The sequence below is a fragment of the chloroplast genome of Dendrobium catenatum, assembly GCF_001605985.2.
Source record: "Dendrobium catenatum cultivar zhong ke IV hao chloroplast, complete genome".
Classification (NCBI taxonomy): domain Eukaryota; kingdom Viridiplantae; phylum Streptophyta; class Magnoliopsida; order Asparagales; family Orchidaceae; genus Dendrobium; species Dendrobium catenatum.
Window position 1 is genome coordinate 37,501 of NC_037361.1, and position 15,000 is coordinate 52,500.

Genomic DNA, 15,000 nt, shown 5'->3' on the forward strand with positions numbered 1-15,000 from the left:
GGAAGAATAGAAGAAGGTACATACCTCCTCTTCATCGAAATAAATGAGATTTTTGTTTTTGGGGGATAGGGTACAAAAAAACAAGAATTCACTAAATTAACCAAATTTTCCTGATGTGGAGGCAATCAAGAAAGCTGCGTAAGTGAATATATAACCTACGGAAAAGTGGGCTAATCCAACCAATCTTGCTTGCACAATGGAAAGAGCCACTGGCTTATCTTTCCAGCTAATCAAATTAGCCAAAGGTGTCCGTTCATGAGCCCACGCTAAAGTTTCAATCAATTCCTGCCAATAGCCACGCCAGGAAATTAAGAACATAAATCCAGTAGCCCAAACAAGATGTCCAAATAAGAACATCCACGCCCAGACCGATAAACTATTCATACCAAAAGGGTTATATCCATTTATAAGTTGTGAAGAGTTTAACCATAGATAATCTCTTAACCATCCCATCAAATAAGTGGAGGATTCATTAAATTGTGAAACGTTACCCTGCCATAATGTAATGTGTTTCCAATGCCAATAAAAAGTAACCCATCCAATGGTATTTAGCATCCAGAAAACTGCCAAATAAAATGCGTCCCAAGCAGAAATATCACAAGTACCGCCACGCCCGGGGCCGTCGCAAGGAAAACTATAACCGAAATCCTTTTTATCTGGCATTAACTTGGAACCACGCGCATCTAAAGCACCTTTTACTAAAATCAATGTAGTCGTATGTAAACCCAGAGCAATAGCATGATGAACCAAGAAATCTCCCGGCCCTATTGTTAAGAAGAGTGAATTACTATTCTCATTAATAGCATTCAACCAGCCAGGTAACCATATGCTTCGACCTGCATTGAATGCCGGGCTATTCGTTGAAGATAAGAGTACATCGAACCCATACGAAGTCTTGCCATGAGCAGATTGTATCCATTGGGCAAATATGGGTTCGATTAAGATTTGTTTTTCCGGAGTACCAAAAGCAAGCATGACGTCGTTATGAACATAAAGGCCCAAGGTATGGAACCCCAGAAAGAGGCTGGCCCAACTTAAATGAGATGTTATAGCTTCTTTATGGTCTAACATTCTTGCCAATACATTATCCTCATTCTGTTCCGGATTGTAATCCCTAATGAAGAATATAGCCCCATGAGCAAAGGCTCCTGTCATGATGAATCCTGCGATGTATTGGTGATGAGTATATAACGCAGCTTGAGTAGTAAAGTCTTGTGCTATGAATGCATAAGCAGGTAAAGAGTACATGTGTTGAGCTACTAAGGAAGTAATAACCCCTAAAGAGGCTAGAGCAAGGCCCAATTGAAAATGAAGCGAATTATTTATTGTGTCATAAAGACCCTTATGCCCACGTCCTAATCGACCCCCCGGAGGAATATGTGCTTCTAAAAGATCTTTGATACTGTGCCCAATCCCGAAGTTAGTTCTATACATATGACCAGCAACGAGAAAAAGGAATGCAATAGCTAAATGATGATGAGCAATATCGGTTAGCCATAAACTTTGCGTTTGGGGATGGAATCCTCCAAGAAGGGTTAGAATGGCAGTTCCTGCCCCTTGGGAGGTACCAAATAAATGACTACTGGAATCAGGATTTTGAGCATAAAGATTCCATTGACCCATAAAAAGGGGGCCCAACCCTTGGGGATACGGCAATACGTCTAAGAAATTATTCCATCTGACGTACTCTCCCCTCGATCCGGGAATAGCGACATGAACTAAATGTCCTGTCCAAGCCAAGGAACTTACTCCAAAAAGTCCTGACAAATGATGATTGAGACGAGATTCGGCATTTTTGAACCAAGAAACGCTTGGTTTCCATTTTGGTTGTAGGTGTAACCAACTCGCTATTAAGGATATAGCAGAAAGAAGTAATAGAAAAAGAGCTCCAGTATAAAGATCCCCATTGGTGCGTAATCCGATTGTATACCACCACTGATAAACACCAGAATAAGCGATATTCACTGGACCGATAGCGCCTCCTCTAGTAAAGGCTTCTACAGCAGGTTGACCAAAATGAGGATCCCAAATTGCATGAGCAATAGGTCTTACATGTAAAGGGTCCTGTATCCATGACTCAAAATTTCCTTGCCAAGCTACATGAAACAGATTTCCGGACGTCCACAGAAAGATTATTGCTAACTGTCCAAAGTGCGAAGCAAAAATGTTCTGATAAAGACGTTCTTCAGTAATATCATCATGACTCTCGAAGTCATGTGCGGTAGCAATACCAAACCAAATACGACGAGTAGTGGGGTCCTGAGCTAAGCCTTGGCTAAACCTTGGGAATCTTAATGTCATAATGCCTTTCAAATCCTCCTAGCCATTATCCTACTGCAATAATTCTTGCTAAGAAGAATGCCCATGTTGTGGCAATTCCACCCAGAAGGTAATGGGTTACTCCTACAGCACGTCCTTGTACAATACTCAAGGCTCTAGGCTGGGTAGCAGGAGCAACTTTTAATTTGTTATGAGCCCAAACGATGGATTCAATGAGTTCTTGCCAATAACCACGGCCACTGAATAGAAACATTAAACTGAAAGCCCAGACAAAATGAGCACCTAAGAAAAAAAGACCATATGCAGATAATGAAGAACCATAAGACTGAATTACCTGAGATGCCTGTGCCCATAAGAAATCCCGGAGCCATCCATTAATAGTAATGGAACTCTGTGCAAAGTTCCCTCCTGTGATATGAGTTACTACTCCTTGATCACTTATAGTACCCCAAACATCCGACTGCATTTTCCAACTGAAATGGAAAATGACTACCGAGATTGCATTGTACATCCAGAATAGACCTAAGAATACATGATCCCAGGCGGATACTTGACATGTCCCCCCCCTACCAGGTCCATCACAAGGGAAACGAAAACCAAGATTTGCTTTATCAGGTATCAAACGGGAACTGCGAGCAAATAGAACACCCTTCAGTAGTATCAATACAGTCACATGAATTGTAAATGCATGAATGTGATGAACCAAAAAATCTGCAGTTCCTAATGGGATAGGTAACAAAGCAACTTTGCCGCCCACTGCTACTAACTCACCACCTCCCCAAGTTAAGCTGGTACTTGTTGTTGCACCAGGAGCTGTTACGCTAGGTGCTAAAGCATGGGTGTTTTGTACCCATTGAGCAAAGATGGGTTGTAATTGTATAGCGGTATCTGAAAACATATCTTGGGGACGCCCTAAAGCGCTCATAGTATCATTATGAATATACAAGCCAAAACTGTGAAAACCTAGAAATATGCATGCCCAGTTCAGATGTGATATGATTGCATCACGGTGTCTAAGGACACGATCTAATAGATCGTTGTATCGAGTAGTTGGATCGTAGTCTCTTACCATAAAGATGGCTGCATGTGCAGCAGCGCCAACTATAAGAAATCCCCCGATCCACATGTGATGTGTGAACAACGAAAGTTGTGTACCATAGTCAATAGCTAGGTATGGATAGGGGGGCATGGAATACATATGGTGAGCTACAACAATGGTTAAAGAGCCTAGCATAGCCAGGTTCAGAGATAATTGAGCATGCCATGACGTTGTTAGGATTTCATAGAGACCTTTATGGCCCTGGCCCGTAAATGGACCTTTATGAGCCTCTAAAATGTCTTTCAGGCCATGACCAATGGCCCAGTTAGTCCTATACATATGACCTGCGATCAGGAACAGAATCGCAATAGCTAAATGATGGTGTGCAATATCACTCAGCCAAAGACCCCCTGTTATTGGATCTAATCCTCCACGAAAACTCAGAAAATCCGCATATTTTGCCCAATTCAAGGTGAAAAAGGGTGTTGCTCCCTCGGCAAAACTTGGATAAAGTTGAGCCAAAAGATCCCGATTCAAGATAAATTCATGAGGAAGTGGTATTTCTTTAGGATCAACTCCAGCGTCAAGAAATTGGTTAATCGGTAAAGATACGTGGATTTGGTGTCCCGCCCAAGAAAGAGACCCAAGTCCTAGTAACCCCGCTAAGTGGTGATTCAACATAGATTCTACATCTTGGAACCAAGCCAATTTGGGAGCGGCTTTGTGATAATGGAACCAACCAGCAAAAAGCATTAACGATGCAAAGACCAATGCACCAATTGCGGTACAATAGAGTTGTAATTCACTAGTGATTCCGGATGCTCGCCAAATCTGAAAAAAACCGGAGGTTATTTGTATTCCTCGGAAACCACCGCCCACATCCCCATTCAATATTTCTTGACCTACTATTGGCCAAACTACTTGGGCACTGGGTGCAATATGAGTAGGATCACTTAGCCATGCTTCATAATTGGAAAAACGGGCACCATGGAAGTACATGCCACTCAGCCAAAGAAAGATAATAGAGAGTTGGCCGAAATGAGCACTAAATACTTTTCGAGAGATCTCCTCCAAATCACTGGTATGACTATCAAAATCGTGAGCATCAGCATGTAGGTTCCAGATCCAAGTGGTAGTATCAGGACCCTTAGCTATTGTTCTTGAGAAATGGCCGGGTCTGGCCCATTCCTCGAAAGACGTTTTTATAGGATTCCTGTCTACAACAATTTTCACTTCGGGTTCCGGCGAACGAATAATCATTAAGTCCTCCTCTTTCCGGACAACACATACAAAGAGACCCGCCAACAGTCAATTCTTTAGTGAACTTCTGAAAGATAGATATTTTATTTATGATTAGTCCCTTTCTTTCCTATCTTCCATCCATCTATTTTCTTTAGTTATTCACTAGAGAAATTAGTTATATTGAAGTTGATCCGGGGCAAGTGTTCGGATTTATTATGACATAAATAATAGGTGCCCAGGGGACCTATCCTATTGCCAAAGCATTTCCCAGGATAACGAAAAAATGATTTTTTTGCAACCTAGCTTCTTTCTATTTAGATTCTGAATGGCGAAGTGCCCATATACTTTAATCGAAAATGAAAAAATCTAATATAGAATCTAAATAGCTAAATAGAATATAGAAATCTATATTTACTTTCTTTTATCTTTTATTTTCTTTTTTTATTAAGTTATTAAGAATTATGAATGATTTGAATTTTAGACTTCATAAGATTCATCGAAATAGCTTTATTAGTTCTATGCTATATGGTATCTGTAGTATTTATCCTTATGAGATACCGTAGAAAATGTACAAAATCAAATGATTTTAGAAATTTAGAAAGAAGGGGGATATAATAAAATTCTTGATTAGATCTTCTCATAGGAACGATTTATTGAATTTGATTGCTGGATCCAAAAAAAAAAAAAGAGAATGGTCTTATTCAAAACGCCTCGTTATTTTTAACCAATTATGTGCTTCAATATAATTCCCTGGAGTAAGCGCTATAGCTTGTTTCCAATACTCAGCAGCTTGATCGAACCAAGCCTCCGCAATTTCCGAATCGCCTTGTATAATGGCCTGTTCTCCCCGGTCGGAATAGGTTAGTAAATTCCCTCCCTTAGAACCGTACTTGAGAGTTTCCTACCTCATACGGCTCAGCAATCGATTCTTTTTGCGTCCCATCTTCTCTTAATCTATCCTATGCTAACTATTCTATTTTTTCTTGGGTTAACCAGAAGATGTTTATTGCATAAGTTTCCAAATCTAATTTGGATCAATGATTAGTTTTCTCTTTTCTCCCACCTTCAGAAGAATGAAGCATAGATATCCCCCGATATCGTTATAATTTTCTGAAAGGTAACTATCTCGGTTTCGTATTTCATATATGGTATATGAGATTTCTATTTATATAGAATATTTGAAAAAGACTTTCCTCCGTTAAGAAAAAAGAACTTACTATCTTTGGGATCTGATGCTACACCGCTGCTCAATACTTTAGTAGATCGACTCTATTACATAAGTTGATTTCTCACTTTTCATATCATGACATAAGTAAGCAGTTCTGAACTGTATTTAACAAATAATAGCTTACTAATGGATCTTTACGGTGCTTTCTCTATCAATTCGACTCTTTATCCATAGAGTATAGTATATAGGCCATACCTATTTCTTCCGATTTTTTTGGTTCTCGCGAAGTCTTTTTCCTTGCTACAGCTGATAAAAATCGTTACTTTGGACGATTCATATGTAGAAAGCCTATCTTTTTTCTAGTATTTACTAGACGATTAAATCTTTTTTTCTTTCTATAGTGAAGATAGTCGCACGTAATGACAGATCACGGCCATATTATTAAAAGCTTGTGGTAAAAATGGATTTCGTTCTAGTGCCCGGAAATAATATTCCAAAGCTTTTGTATGCTCTCCGTTGCTTGTGTGTATAAGACCTATGTTATAGAGTATATAACTTCGATCATAGGGATCAATTTCTGGTCGCGTAGCTTCATAATAATTCTGTAAAGCTTCTGCATAATTTCCTTCGGATTGAGCCGACATCCGTTACGGTCGTTCATTCTAGTAAAAGAATCTCCGTTCCAGAACCGTACGTGAGATTTTCATCTCATACGGCTCCTCCCTTCTGTGCATAGTACTAAGAGGAATAATTCATGTAATCAAAATTTCACTATTCTCATTATGAACTGACAGGAGCTGGTATTTTTACAAGAAATTTCTAGCCAGCCTTCCCACAAGAGGTTTTTTATTAACACCAATCATATTAGTGCTAGATAAAAATGGTAACTCCAAAGATTCCTTTGTACTCAACGCTTACGATTTCCAGGAATTAGTCACTTCAACGGTCTTTGATGGTTATACGGGTACCAAAAGTACGAATGAGATGGATCTTTGTTTTCCTAACCATTCTTTTTAGTCCCGATACCAATAAGGAAAAGGGTTATTTATAACAAAGTTTTTGTGTTGTTGATTCCTAGGTGTAGTGCTTTTTCCCCGATGCCACCTATTGGTACTAAATGAAGTAGTATTGACCTACAATACAGAACCTATAGATGTAACCTTTCGCTCAATACTAAAATCTATAATTGAAGCATCTAAGGCTGCATCAATCGAGGATACACGACAGAAGGAATTGATCTATCTCTAAACTTCACCTTCACCAAGCGTAGGTTTCTTTTACTAATTTGTTTTTTTTCTATTCCTAACTACGTTCTTTTTCTCGTAAAACTGAGGGGTAAAAAAAAACAAGAAAAAATCAAATCGCACCATCTCTGTAATAGGTAAATGCCTTTTTTTCTCCGGAAGTTGTCGGAATTATTCGTAATAAGATATTGGCTACAATCGAAGAGGTCTTATCAATAAAATTTCCATTTATTCGAGATCTAGGCATAATTAGCAATTCATTCTATAATTCTTCTCATCCCCCTTCGGGGAAAACGATCCCACAAAAAAAGGAATTGTACAGTACAAAATAACATAAAAACAGACTAATTGGAAAAAAGGCGGTGTCCCCCTTTTGGACAAAGATGAAATGAAATATTTGAATCATATTAGATTTCATTCCAGTTTCGTAGTATACCAATGACTATTACTATTTCATCTAAGTTGAATAACCAAGTTTCCTATGGATTTTGATAACTCGAGAAGTTTTGATTTGGTTATGATCCAAAAAAGAATGGAATAATCATTCCATGATAAAATCAAATTCAAATAAACATCCTTTTTGTTTGCATAACGTGTATGTGACACACCATACAATTGAAATAGAAAGATTCATCGGATGATTCATGAATTCCATGGGTTAGCTGATGAAAGAAGTTGTTGTTGATAAATATGAGATTGGAAAAGAAATTTCTTATTATAGAACCATCGGGCGGTTATACATGTACTACAATTAAGATGAAGGACTCGCTATTCATTCGGGTTTTGGTCAAGAATAACATTCTGTAGGAGAGATGGCCGAGTGGTTCAAGGCGTAGCATTGGAACTGCTATGTAGACTTTTGTTTACCGAGGGTTCGAATCCCTCTCTCTCCGTTTCTTTTCATTCATCAACGTTACCGACTACAATGTATCAAATCAAATAAAAATTGATATCATTATTCTAACGGTAAGACCCTTATTTACATTTACTTATTTAATAGAGATTCTCTAGCCCTAATCCATCCCTGTGATAGGTAAAATACAAATAGAAATATCGTATCGATATTGAAAAAAAGAAAAAGAATCCTATTGCCGATCCTTTTTTGATACGTGAATGAGACAGGGCACAGGGTACTCTATTTACTTCAGCGAAAGGAGTCAAGATTGATATGAACCTTGCTTTTTTATTTTCGTTAGAATCAAGTCTGACGGGAATAATATTCTACGACCAACAACTCATTTATTTTCAGACCGATCCATTTACTATCTATTATTTGATTTACAAATCCTTTATATTGTAAGGAGTCAATAGTCAAATGGTTTGGCAATTCCCCGTGGGGGGATGAAACAAGATAATTTTGAATCAGAGCTTTCGATCTTTCTTTATCCTTCGTAGTAATAATATCTCGGGGTTTGCAACGATAACTTGGTATATCCACTATACGACCATTAACTAAAATGTGTCTATGGTTAACTAATTGTCTGGCTCCAGGAATGGTCGAAGCCATACCTAATCGAAAAAGGATGTTATCCAAACGCATCTCGAGTAGTTGTAGTAAAACCTGGCCTGTTGACCCTTTGGCTTTTCCAGCAATATGCACATATTTAAGTAATTGTTGCTCTGTCAGACCATAATGAAAACGCAATTTCTGTTTCTCTTCTAAACGAATACGATATTGTGATCTTTTTCCAGAGCGCAATTGGGTTTGAAGATCACTTCTGGATCTGGGTCTTTTACTAGTTAGTCCCGGTAAAGCCCCCAGCCGGCGTATTTTTTTGAAACGAGGTCCTCGGTAACGAGACATATAAAGGCTCCTTTTTGATTCACTTTTCTTTGACAAAAAGATATAAATTCAGACTGAACTAAAGGATTAGCAAAGCAAAACGAAATTTACTAAAGTCCTACAAAACAGAATCAAATAAATCTTATCAATATTCGGATTTTTTGTATATATAGGAAATTTAGGAAATTCAAGCGAAGGTTACGTTTTCCAATTTTTTCTGTAGAGATCTAATTGTTCTAGTCAACTTTTTTATTCATAGCTATGGCTGCAAGTTACCATGACATAATAGATTGGTGACCCGACATTTAGCGAAAGCGAGAGTAGAGATTTTCAATCATGGAAAGAAAAAAATCGATAAAGAAAAAGAGCCGGCTATCGGAATCGAACCGATGACCATCGCATTACAAATGCGATGCTCTAACCTCTGAGCTAAGCGGGCGGATATAAGAGCAATAGTGTATAGGAATACAGGAAACTATTGGATCTTAGTTATTACCTAGTGATTATTCTTATTATTTCATTTATTGATTATTTCAATTTCTTCTATTTCTTAGTTATTAGTTATATATTTTCTATTCTATTTAGAAAAATTCTATTTCTAAAATAGAAAAGAAAACTATTTAGATCTAGATAAATTAGATATCTAAATAGAAATTCAATTCCATATTCATATAATCCATATTCATATTATTCATATAATATTCATATATATATATATATGAATATATGAAATGAATATATGAAAATAAAATATCAATATATCAATTCAATTAGAATTTAGAATTAGAAATGAAAAAAAAAAAGAATGAATATCGACCGTTACACTATACCAAAGATTACTGTAAAAATGAAGGAGGAGTAAAGGCATATATATATATGTGGGATATATCTATCCGTATTGAATTGCGGATACATCAATGATAGAATCATTTCGTATTGAAACAAATAGGGTTCATCCAATAGAGATGAAATGATAGAATAGAGGGTGGGCAAAAAAATAAAATAGCAGCATACACTTTTTCTATATAGAAATATAGAAATCATTACCTAATGAATTCAATAGTGCCAAGATAAATGAAAGAGGTGGATGGAATTACAACTGGATTCTTGTTTCAAAGGAAAGGGGGATATGGCGAAATTGGTAGACGCTACGGACTTGATTGGATTGAGCCTTGGTATGGAAACCTGCTAAGTGGTAACTTCCAAATTCAGAGAAACCCTGGAACTAAAAATGGGCAATCCTGAGCCAAATCTTTTTTTTGAGAGAAAAAATGATGGAAAATGAGAATAAAAAGGGATAGGTGCAGAGACTCAATGGAAGCTGTTCTAACGAATGAAATTGACTACGTTACGTTAGTAGCTAAAAACCTTCTATCGAAATGACAGAAAGGATAACCTTATATGCGCCTAATACGTACGTATACATACTGACATAGCAAACGATTAATCACAACCCAAATCTGATATTGAATTCTATTCTGTATCTCTATATATGAAAATAGAAATATTCTATATAGAATATAGATTCTAGGAATATATATATATTCTATTATCTTAATCTTAAGAATTAGATTAAGAATCTATATATTTCTTCATTCTATTATTCTAATTATTCTAGAATCTAATAATAGAATACTATTTCTATATTCTTTATTTCTTTCTTATTTATATTACTCTTAATATGAGTAATAGTATGAGAGTAATAGTATGAGATAAGGACCTATAGAAACCCTCTATTAATTAGAATCATAGAGATCAAAAAATCTATGAAAAATTGAAGAGTTATTGTGAATCAATTCCAATTAAAGCTGAAAAAAGAATCGAATTCGAATATTCAGTGATAAAATGATTCATTCCAGAGTTTGATAGATCTTTTGAAGATTAATCGGACGAGAATAAAGAGAGAGTCCCATTTTACATGTCAATACCGACAACAATGAAATTTATAGTAATAGGAAAATCCGTCGAATTTTTAAATCGTGAGGGTTCAAGTCCCTCTATCCCCAATAAAAAGCCCATTTTACTTCCTCGCTCTTTATTTATCCTCATCCTCTTTCTTTTTTTTTTTTCATCAGTGGCTCAGTTTAAACAAAATGAAATATATTTATCATTTCATTCACTCTGTTCTTTCACAAATGGATCCAAATAGAAATACTCGTATCTTCTTCCAATCCAATCTCATTTGTTTTTTATAGTACGATATGAACATATATGTTCAAGGAATCTCCGTTATTGAATCATTCATAGTCCATATATTTTTCCTTACATTTACAAAAAAAGTCTTCTTTTGGAAGATCTAAAATAGGTCCAATTTGTTAAGATTTTATTTTTTAGTTTTTTTTTCATTGACATAGATATAAGTACTCTGCTAGGATGATGCACGGGAAATGGTCGGGATAGCTCAGTTGGTAGAGCAGAGGACTGAAAATCCTCGTGTCACCAGTTCAAATCTGGTTCCTGACACGTGAATAATGTATCGGATAGATATTCATACCTCATACAAATGAAATTAATTCATTGAGACGGATCGGGATAGATATTTTTCTTTTTCATTTGTATTTTTTTCCTCTCTGTTCATACTTTTCTTATTCCAAAAGTATGTGAGATTTTCGTATATATCTCAAATCTAATAGCTAAAAAAGATTAGCTAAAAGGATTCAATAAAAGAGTGGAAGGATAGGAATAGAAAGGATGTATTTCAGACACAGTACAAAGAAACTCCGATTCTTATAATTTTGCATTTCTTCATTTCGTCTCTTCTGTCTTTTCTTTCAAATTTCATATTTTTTTTTCACTCTTGCTCAAGTTACTTTCTGGGGTCCCCACTAAGTGATGCACGCGGTACAAAGTTCATGGTGCAGAATTCTTTTGAGTCATCCTATTTTTTCTGCTCATACGAAATGTATATTCTATGATATCTTCCCAATTGGGGAATAGCAATGAGAGCCTCTTTTTCTTTTTTTATTTTAGCCCCTCCCTCCACAATACGAATGAAAGTCCAGTTACTCTGTTTCATCTAAAAGGGGAATGCCAAGATGCTCATTGATTGAAATTGAAATGAAATCTGGAATCGTGTCGTATAAGTAAAAAAGTGGTTTTTTATCAATCAATGAGCATCTTGAATTTCATAGAAATTGGGCGTAATATAATCTTTACGTAAGGGCCAGCCTATCCAACTTTCAGGCATCAAGATACGTTTAAGGCGAGGATGATTCTCATAAGAAATTCCCAACATATCATAAGATTCCCGTTCCTGAAAATCAGCACTTCTCCAAATCCAGAAAACTGACGGGGTTTGAGGATTACTCCTGGGAGCAAATACTTTTATGCATACCTCTTCTGGTTTATCTATACCATACTGTATTTTCGTAAGGTGATACACACTAGCTAAAAATCCGCCTGGTCCTACATCATAGGCACACTGGGAGCGTAAATAATTGTAACCATATACATATGAAATGACAGCAATGGAATCCCAATCCTCGGTTTTTATTTGTAAAGTCTCTATTCCTCGGCAATCAAAGCCTAAAGATCTATGAATTAGCTCATGCTTATAAAGTAAAGACTTATCTTACTTCTCTTTTTTCTATTTCATATTGATCTTCTATCTTAGAATTAGAATAGAATTAGAAATAGAAAGTGAAAGTAAAGAATCTCTTATCTTATAGTAAATGAAGAAATGAAAGAAATTCAATAATTAAGAATTACAAATGGAATTTTCAATTCAATGAAAAAAAAGAAGAAAAATAAATAAGAAATCTAGTCTATTATTTATATGATATGTATGATATGGATTTATATGATATGAAAATAGAGTACTAAAATCGCGTTTTGGAATGAAAAAAAATCCCTAAACCCACTCAACTCTTATCTTAGAATTTAGAATATAAGAATATAGAAGAAGGAACATTGATGTATTTAGGAATAATGAATTATCCCTACATTATCTTTGAAACAAATTGAAAGAATCTCTTAGGTTTGTTGTTCCGCCAAAAAATGATTAGTCATAGGGCTTCTACTTAGTCATAGGGCTTCTACAAAGACTTAAGATCAATAAAGAATAGGTCCTAGATCCATGGCGACTTAGGATTGGGTTGGGTCAGGTTGAAGTCTTGAGACAGGATTCTTTCATAAATTGACCGGGATTGGCAAAGCAAAAAAGAGTGTGAAATCTTTGATCATGGACAGGAAAAGAGGAAAAATATCATATGTAATTCATTCATGAAAGTGGATGAAGAGAGATGGGTATTTGATCCGATATTTGACAAATACCAATTCAGTCCGTTGGAATGAATTATTGTGTTTATTTTCTTGACTAAACAAAAATGGAATGTATTAGGGCTATACGGACTCGAACCGTAGACCTTCTCGGTAAAACAGAGAAAACTGATTATTATCGAAATGATTCGAACTGTTTCAAAGACCCAACATGCATTTTGTTGCATTGGGCTCTTTCATCAACTGATGTAAAGATCAGTTAGTCCACCATATTTTTTCTTTAGAGGAAGATAAGAAGATAATGAGATGGCTCCATGTGCTCTGATTCATTATTTGTATCCTGATCTAGGAGCAATACCAAAGTTTTTCAAAGAAGGGTGACCTTTATTTAGGTCTGCCTTTGGCCTAGATCAACCTAAGTGAAATGCAGTCTCTATCGCTCCGCTGCAAGAGTAAAATATGAGACTTCATACACCTCAAAGCTCATAGGACGAAAAGAGGTTCTTTTGAGATCCTTATACTCATTATGCCTGGCATTGAATGGACTGAGCATTTACCTTACAATGGTAGGTTCTATTTGATTTGGCACCGGAATTTGCACCTGAACCGGATCAAACCAAATTTGTCAGGCTATTTTTCTCTTGTTCTCTCGAATCTACGGAGTAAGACATCGACTTCTCAAAAAGATCAATTATGGTCATTGCATAATGGGCTCCCTTGAAAAACATTGGCGCACGTGTAAACGAGGTGCTCTACCTAACTGAGCTATAGCCCTTGTCATAACCATTTTAACATAGAGACAATTTCTTGTCAAGAAGGATATCCCATAATTCCACATGATAACTCTCTGATCCATTTATGTTTACTGGTAAAAGATTTATATTGCTTAGAAAACATATTTTCCCTATAATCCATCGAAGTGATAGAGACCCTTTTTGTGGTTATAAATGACCTACTTAACCCAGTGGTTAGAGTATTGCTTTCATACGGCGGGAGTCGTTGGTTCAAATCCAATAGTAGGTAGAACTTATTAGATACCGGATTCCATGGTATCTAATAAGTTTTTCTACCCATCCTCTTTTTTTCGTTCTATCATCAGATTAATCAAATTAGACTTCATTGTGTTCAATTTGTGGAATCAAGATGTAGTGTGTAGTGTCTAATAAAGAACTCTTTTGATTTTGATTGAATATTGAATGTATTGACTACTAATAGGAAATCACTTTGACAGCTTCTACTCGTGTCCTAGCTCGTCTGAGAGCTAGATTTGCCTCAATTGCTTGTCTCTTACCCTCAGCTCTACTCAAGTTAGCTTCAGCTATTTCAAGAGTTTGTTGAGCTTCTTGTGGATCAATGTCAGTACTAATTTCCGCACCATTTCCTAAAATGGTGATCTCATTATTACTTATTCTAGCGAAACCGCCCATAAGAGCCACCGTTAACCATCGGTCGTTTAGCCGTATTCTCAAAAGACCTATATCTACAGCCGTGGCAATGGGGGCATGGTTTGGTAATATCCCAATTTGTCCACTATTAGTAGATAAAATAATCTCTTTCACTTTGGAATCCCAAATCATTCGATTAGGAGTCAGTACACAAAGATTTAAGGTCATTTCTTCAATTTGCTCTCCTCTTCTAAGTTCATAGCTTTCGCGGTAGCTTCATCGATGTTACCCACCAAATAAAAGGACTGCTCGGGAAGACCGTCTAATTCTCCGGAAAGGATGAATTGAAACCCCCGAATTGTTTCTGCGAGACCAACATATTTCCCCGGAGAACCAGTAAAGACTTCTGCCACAAAGAAGGGTTGTGATAAGAAACGCTCAATCTTGCGTGCTCTTGCTACAATTAAACGATCTTCTTCGGATAATTCGTCCAACCCAAGGATAGCTATAATGTCCTGAAGTTCTTTGTAACGTTGTGAAGTTTGCTTAACCCTTTGCGCAGTTTCATAATGTTCCTCGCCAACGATCCGAGGTTGTAACATAGTTGACGTTGAATCCAAGGGATCTACTGCTGGATAAAT

The 15,000-nt window shown here is 36.4% G+C and overlaps 6 protein-coding genes, 6 non-coding genes and 1 pseudogene across 12 annotated transcripts in view; 4 read left to right on the forward strand and 9 right to left on the reverse strand. All coding sequences in view use genetic code 11, as the record gives it.

The window, feature by feature from the left end:
• Positions 1 to 96: 96 nt before the first annotated feature.
• On the reverse strand, positions 97 to 2,301 carry psaB (photosystem I P700 chlorophyll a apoprotein A2). The gene has a single exon. It carries the CDS (start codon positions 2,299 to 2,301, stop codon positions 97 to 99), a length of 2,205 nt encoding a protein of 734 aa, YP_009472266.1.
• Positions 2,302 to 2,326: 25 nt separating this feature from the next.
• Positions 2,327 to 4,579, reverse strand: psaA (photosystem I P700 chlorophyll a apoprotein A1). The gene has a single exon. The coding sequence runs from the start codon at positions 4,577 to 4,579 to the stop codon at positions 2,327 to 2,329; it is 2,253 nt and encodes a 750-aa protein (YP_009472267.1).
• Positions 4,580 to 5,258: 679 nt separating this feature from the next.
• ycf3 (photosystem I assembly protein Ycf3) lies at positions 5,259 to 7,220 on the reverse strand. The gene is made up of 3 exons: positions 7,096 to 7,220; positions 6,146 to 6,374; positions 5,259 to 5,411 (listed from the first exon to the last, which is right to left on the reverse strand). The coding sequence occupies exons 1-3, from the start codon at positions 7,218 to 7,220 to the stop codon at positions 5,259 to 5,261; spliced, it is 507 nt and encodes a 168-aa protein (YP_009472268.1).
• Positions 7,221 to 7,779: 559 nt separating this feature from the next.
• trnS-GGA lies at positions 7,780 to 7,866 on the forward strand. Its single transcript has one exon. It is a non-coding gene; the product is annotated as a tRNA-Ser (tRNA).
• Positions 7,867 to 8,171: 305 nt separating this feature from the next.
• Positions 8,172 to 8,777, reverse strand: rps4 (ribosomal protein S4). Its single transcript has one exon. The coding sequence runs from the start codon at positions 8,775 to 8,777 to the stop codon at positions 8,172 to 8,174; it is 606 nt and encodes a 201-aa protein (YP_009472269.1).
• Positions 8,778 to 9,122: 345 nt separating this feature from the next.
• trnT-TGT lies at positions 9,123 to 9,195 on the reverse strand. The gene has a single exon. It is a non-coding gene; the product is annotated as a tRNA-Thr (tRNA).
• Positions 9,196 to 9,879: 684 nt separating this feature from the next.
• trnL-TAA lies at positions 9,880 to 10,762 on the forward strand. Its single transcript has 2 exons — positions 9,880 to 9,914; positions 10,713 to 10,762. It is a non-coding gene; the product is annotated as a tRNA-Leu (tRNA).
• Positions 10,763 to 11,146: 384 nt separating this feature from the next.
• trnF-GAA lies at positions 11,147 to 11,219 on the forward strand. The gene has a single exon. It is a non-coding gene; the product is annotated as a tRNA-Phe (tRNA).
• A 643-nt stretch (positions 11,220 to 11,862) lies between these two features.
• ndhJ lies at positions 11,863 to 12,309 on the reverse strand (annotated as a pseudogene).
• A 783-nt stretch (positions 12,310 to 13,092) lies between these two features.
• On the reverse strand, positions 13,093 to 13,749 carry trnV-TAC. Its single transcript has 2 exons — positions 13,711 to 13,749; positions 13,093 to 13,138 (listed from the first exon to the last, which is right to left on the reverse strand). It is a non-coding gene; the product is annotated as a tRNA-Val (tRNA).
• Positions 13,750 to 13,924: 175 nt separating this feature from the next.
• On the forward strand, positions 13,925 to 13,997 carry trnM-CAT. The gene has a single exon. It is a non-coding gene; the product is annotated as a tRNA-Met (tRNA).
• A 185-nt stretch (positions 13,998 to 14,182) lies between these two features.
• atpE (ATP synthase CF1 epsilon subunit) lies at positions 14,183 to 14,587 on the reverse strand. Its single transcript has one exon. The coding sequence runs from the start codon at positions 14,585 to 14,587 to the stop codon at positions 14,183 to 14,185; it is 405 nt and encodes a 134-aa protein (YP_009472270.1).
• The window catches only part of atpB (ATP synthase CF1 beta subunit), a 1,497-nt gene continuing 1,080 nt past the window's right edge, over positions 14,584 to 15,000 (reverse strand). Inside the window, exon 1 of the mRNA in view lies at positions 14,584 to 15,000. This exon is cut by the window's right edge and continues 1,080 nt beyond it. Within this exon, the coding sequence (YP_009472271.1) occupies positions 14,584 to 15,000 (417 nt within the window).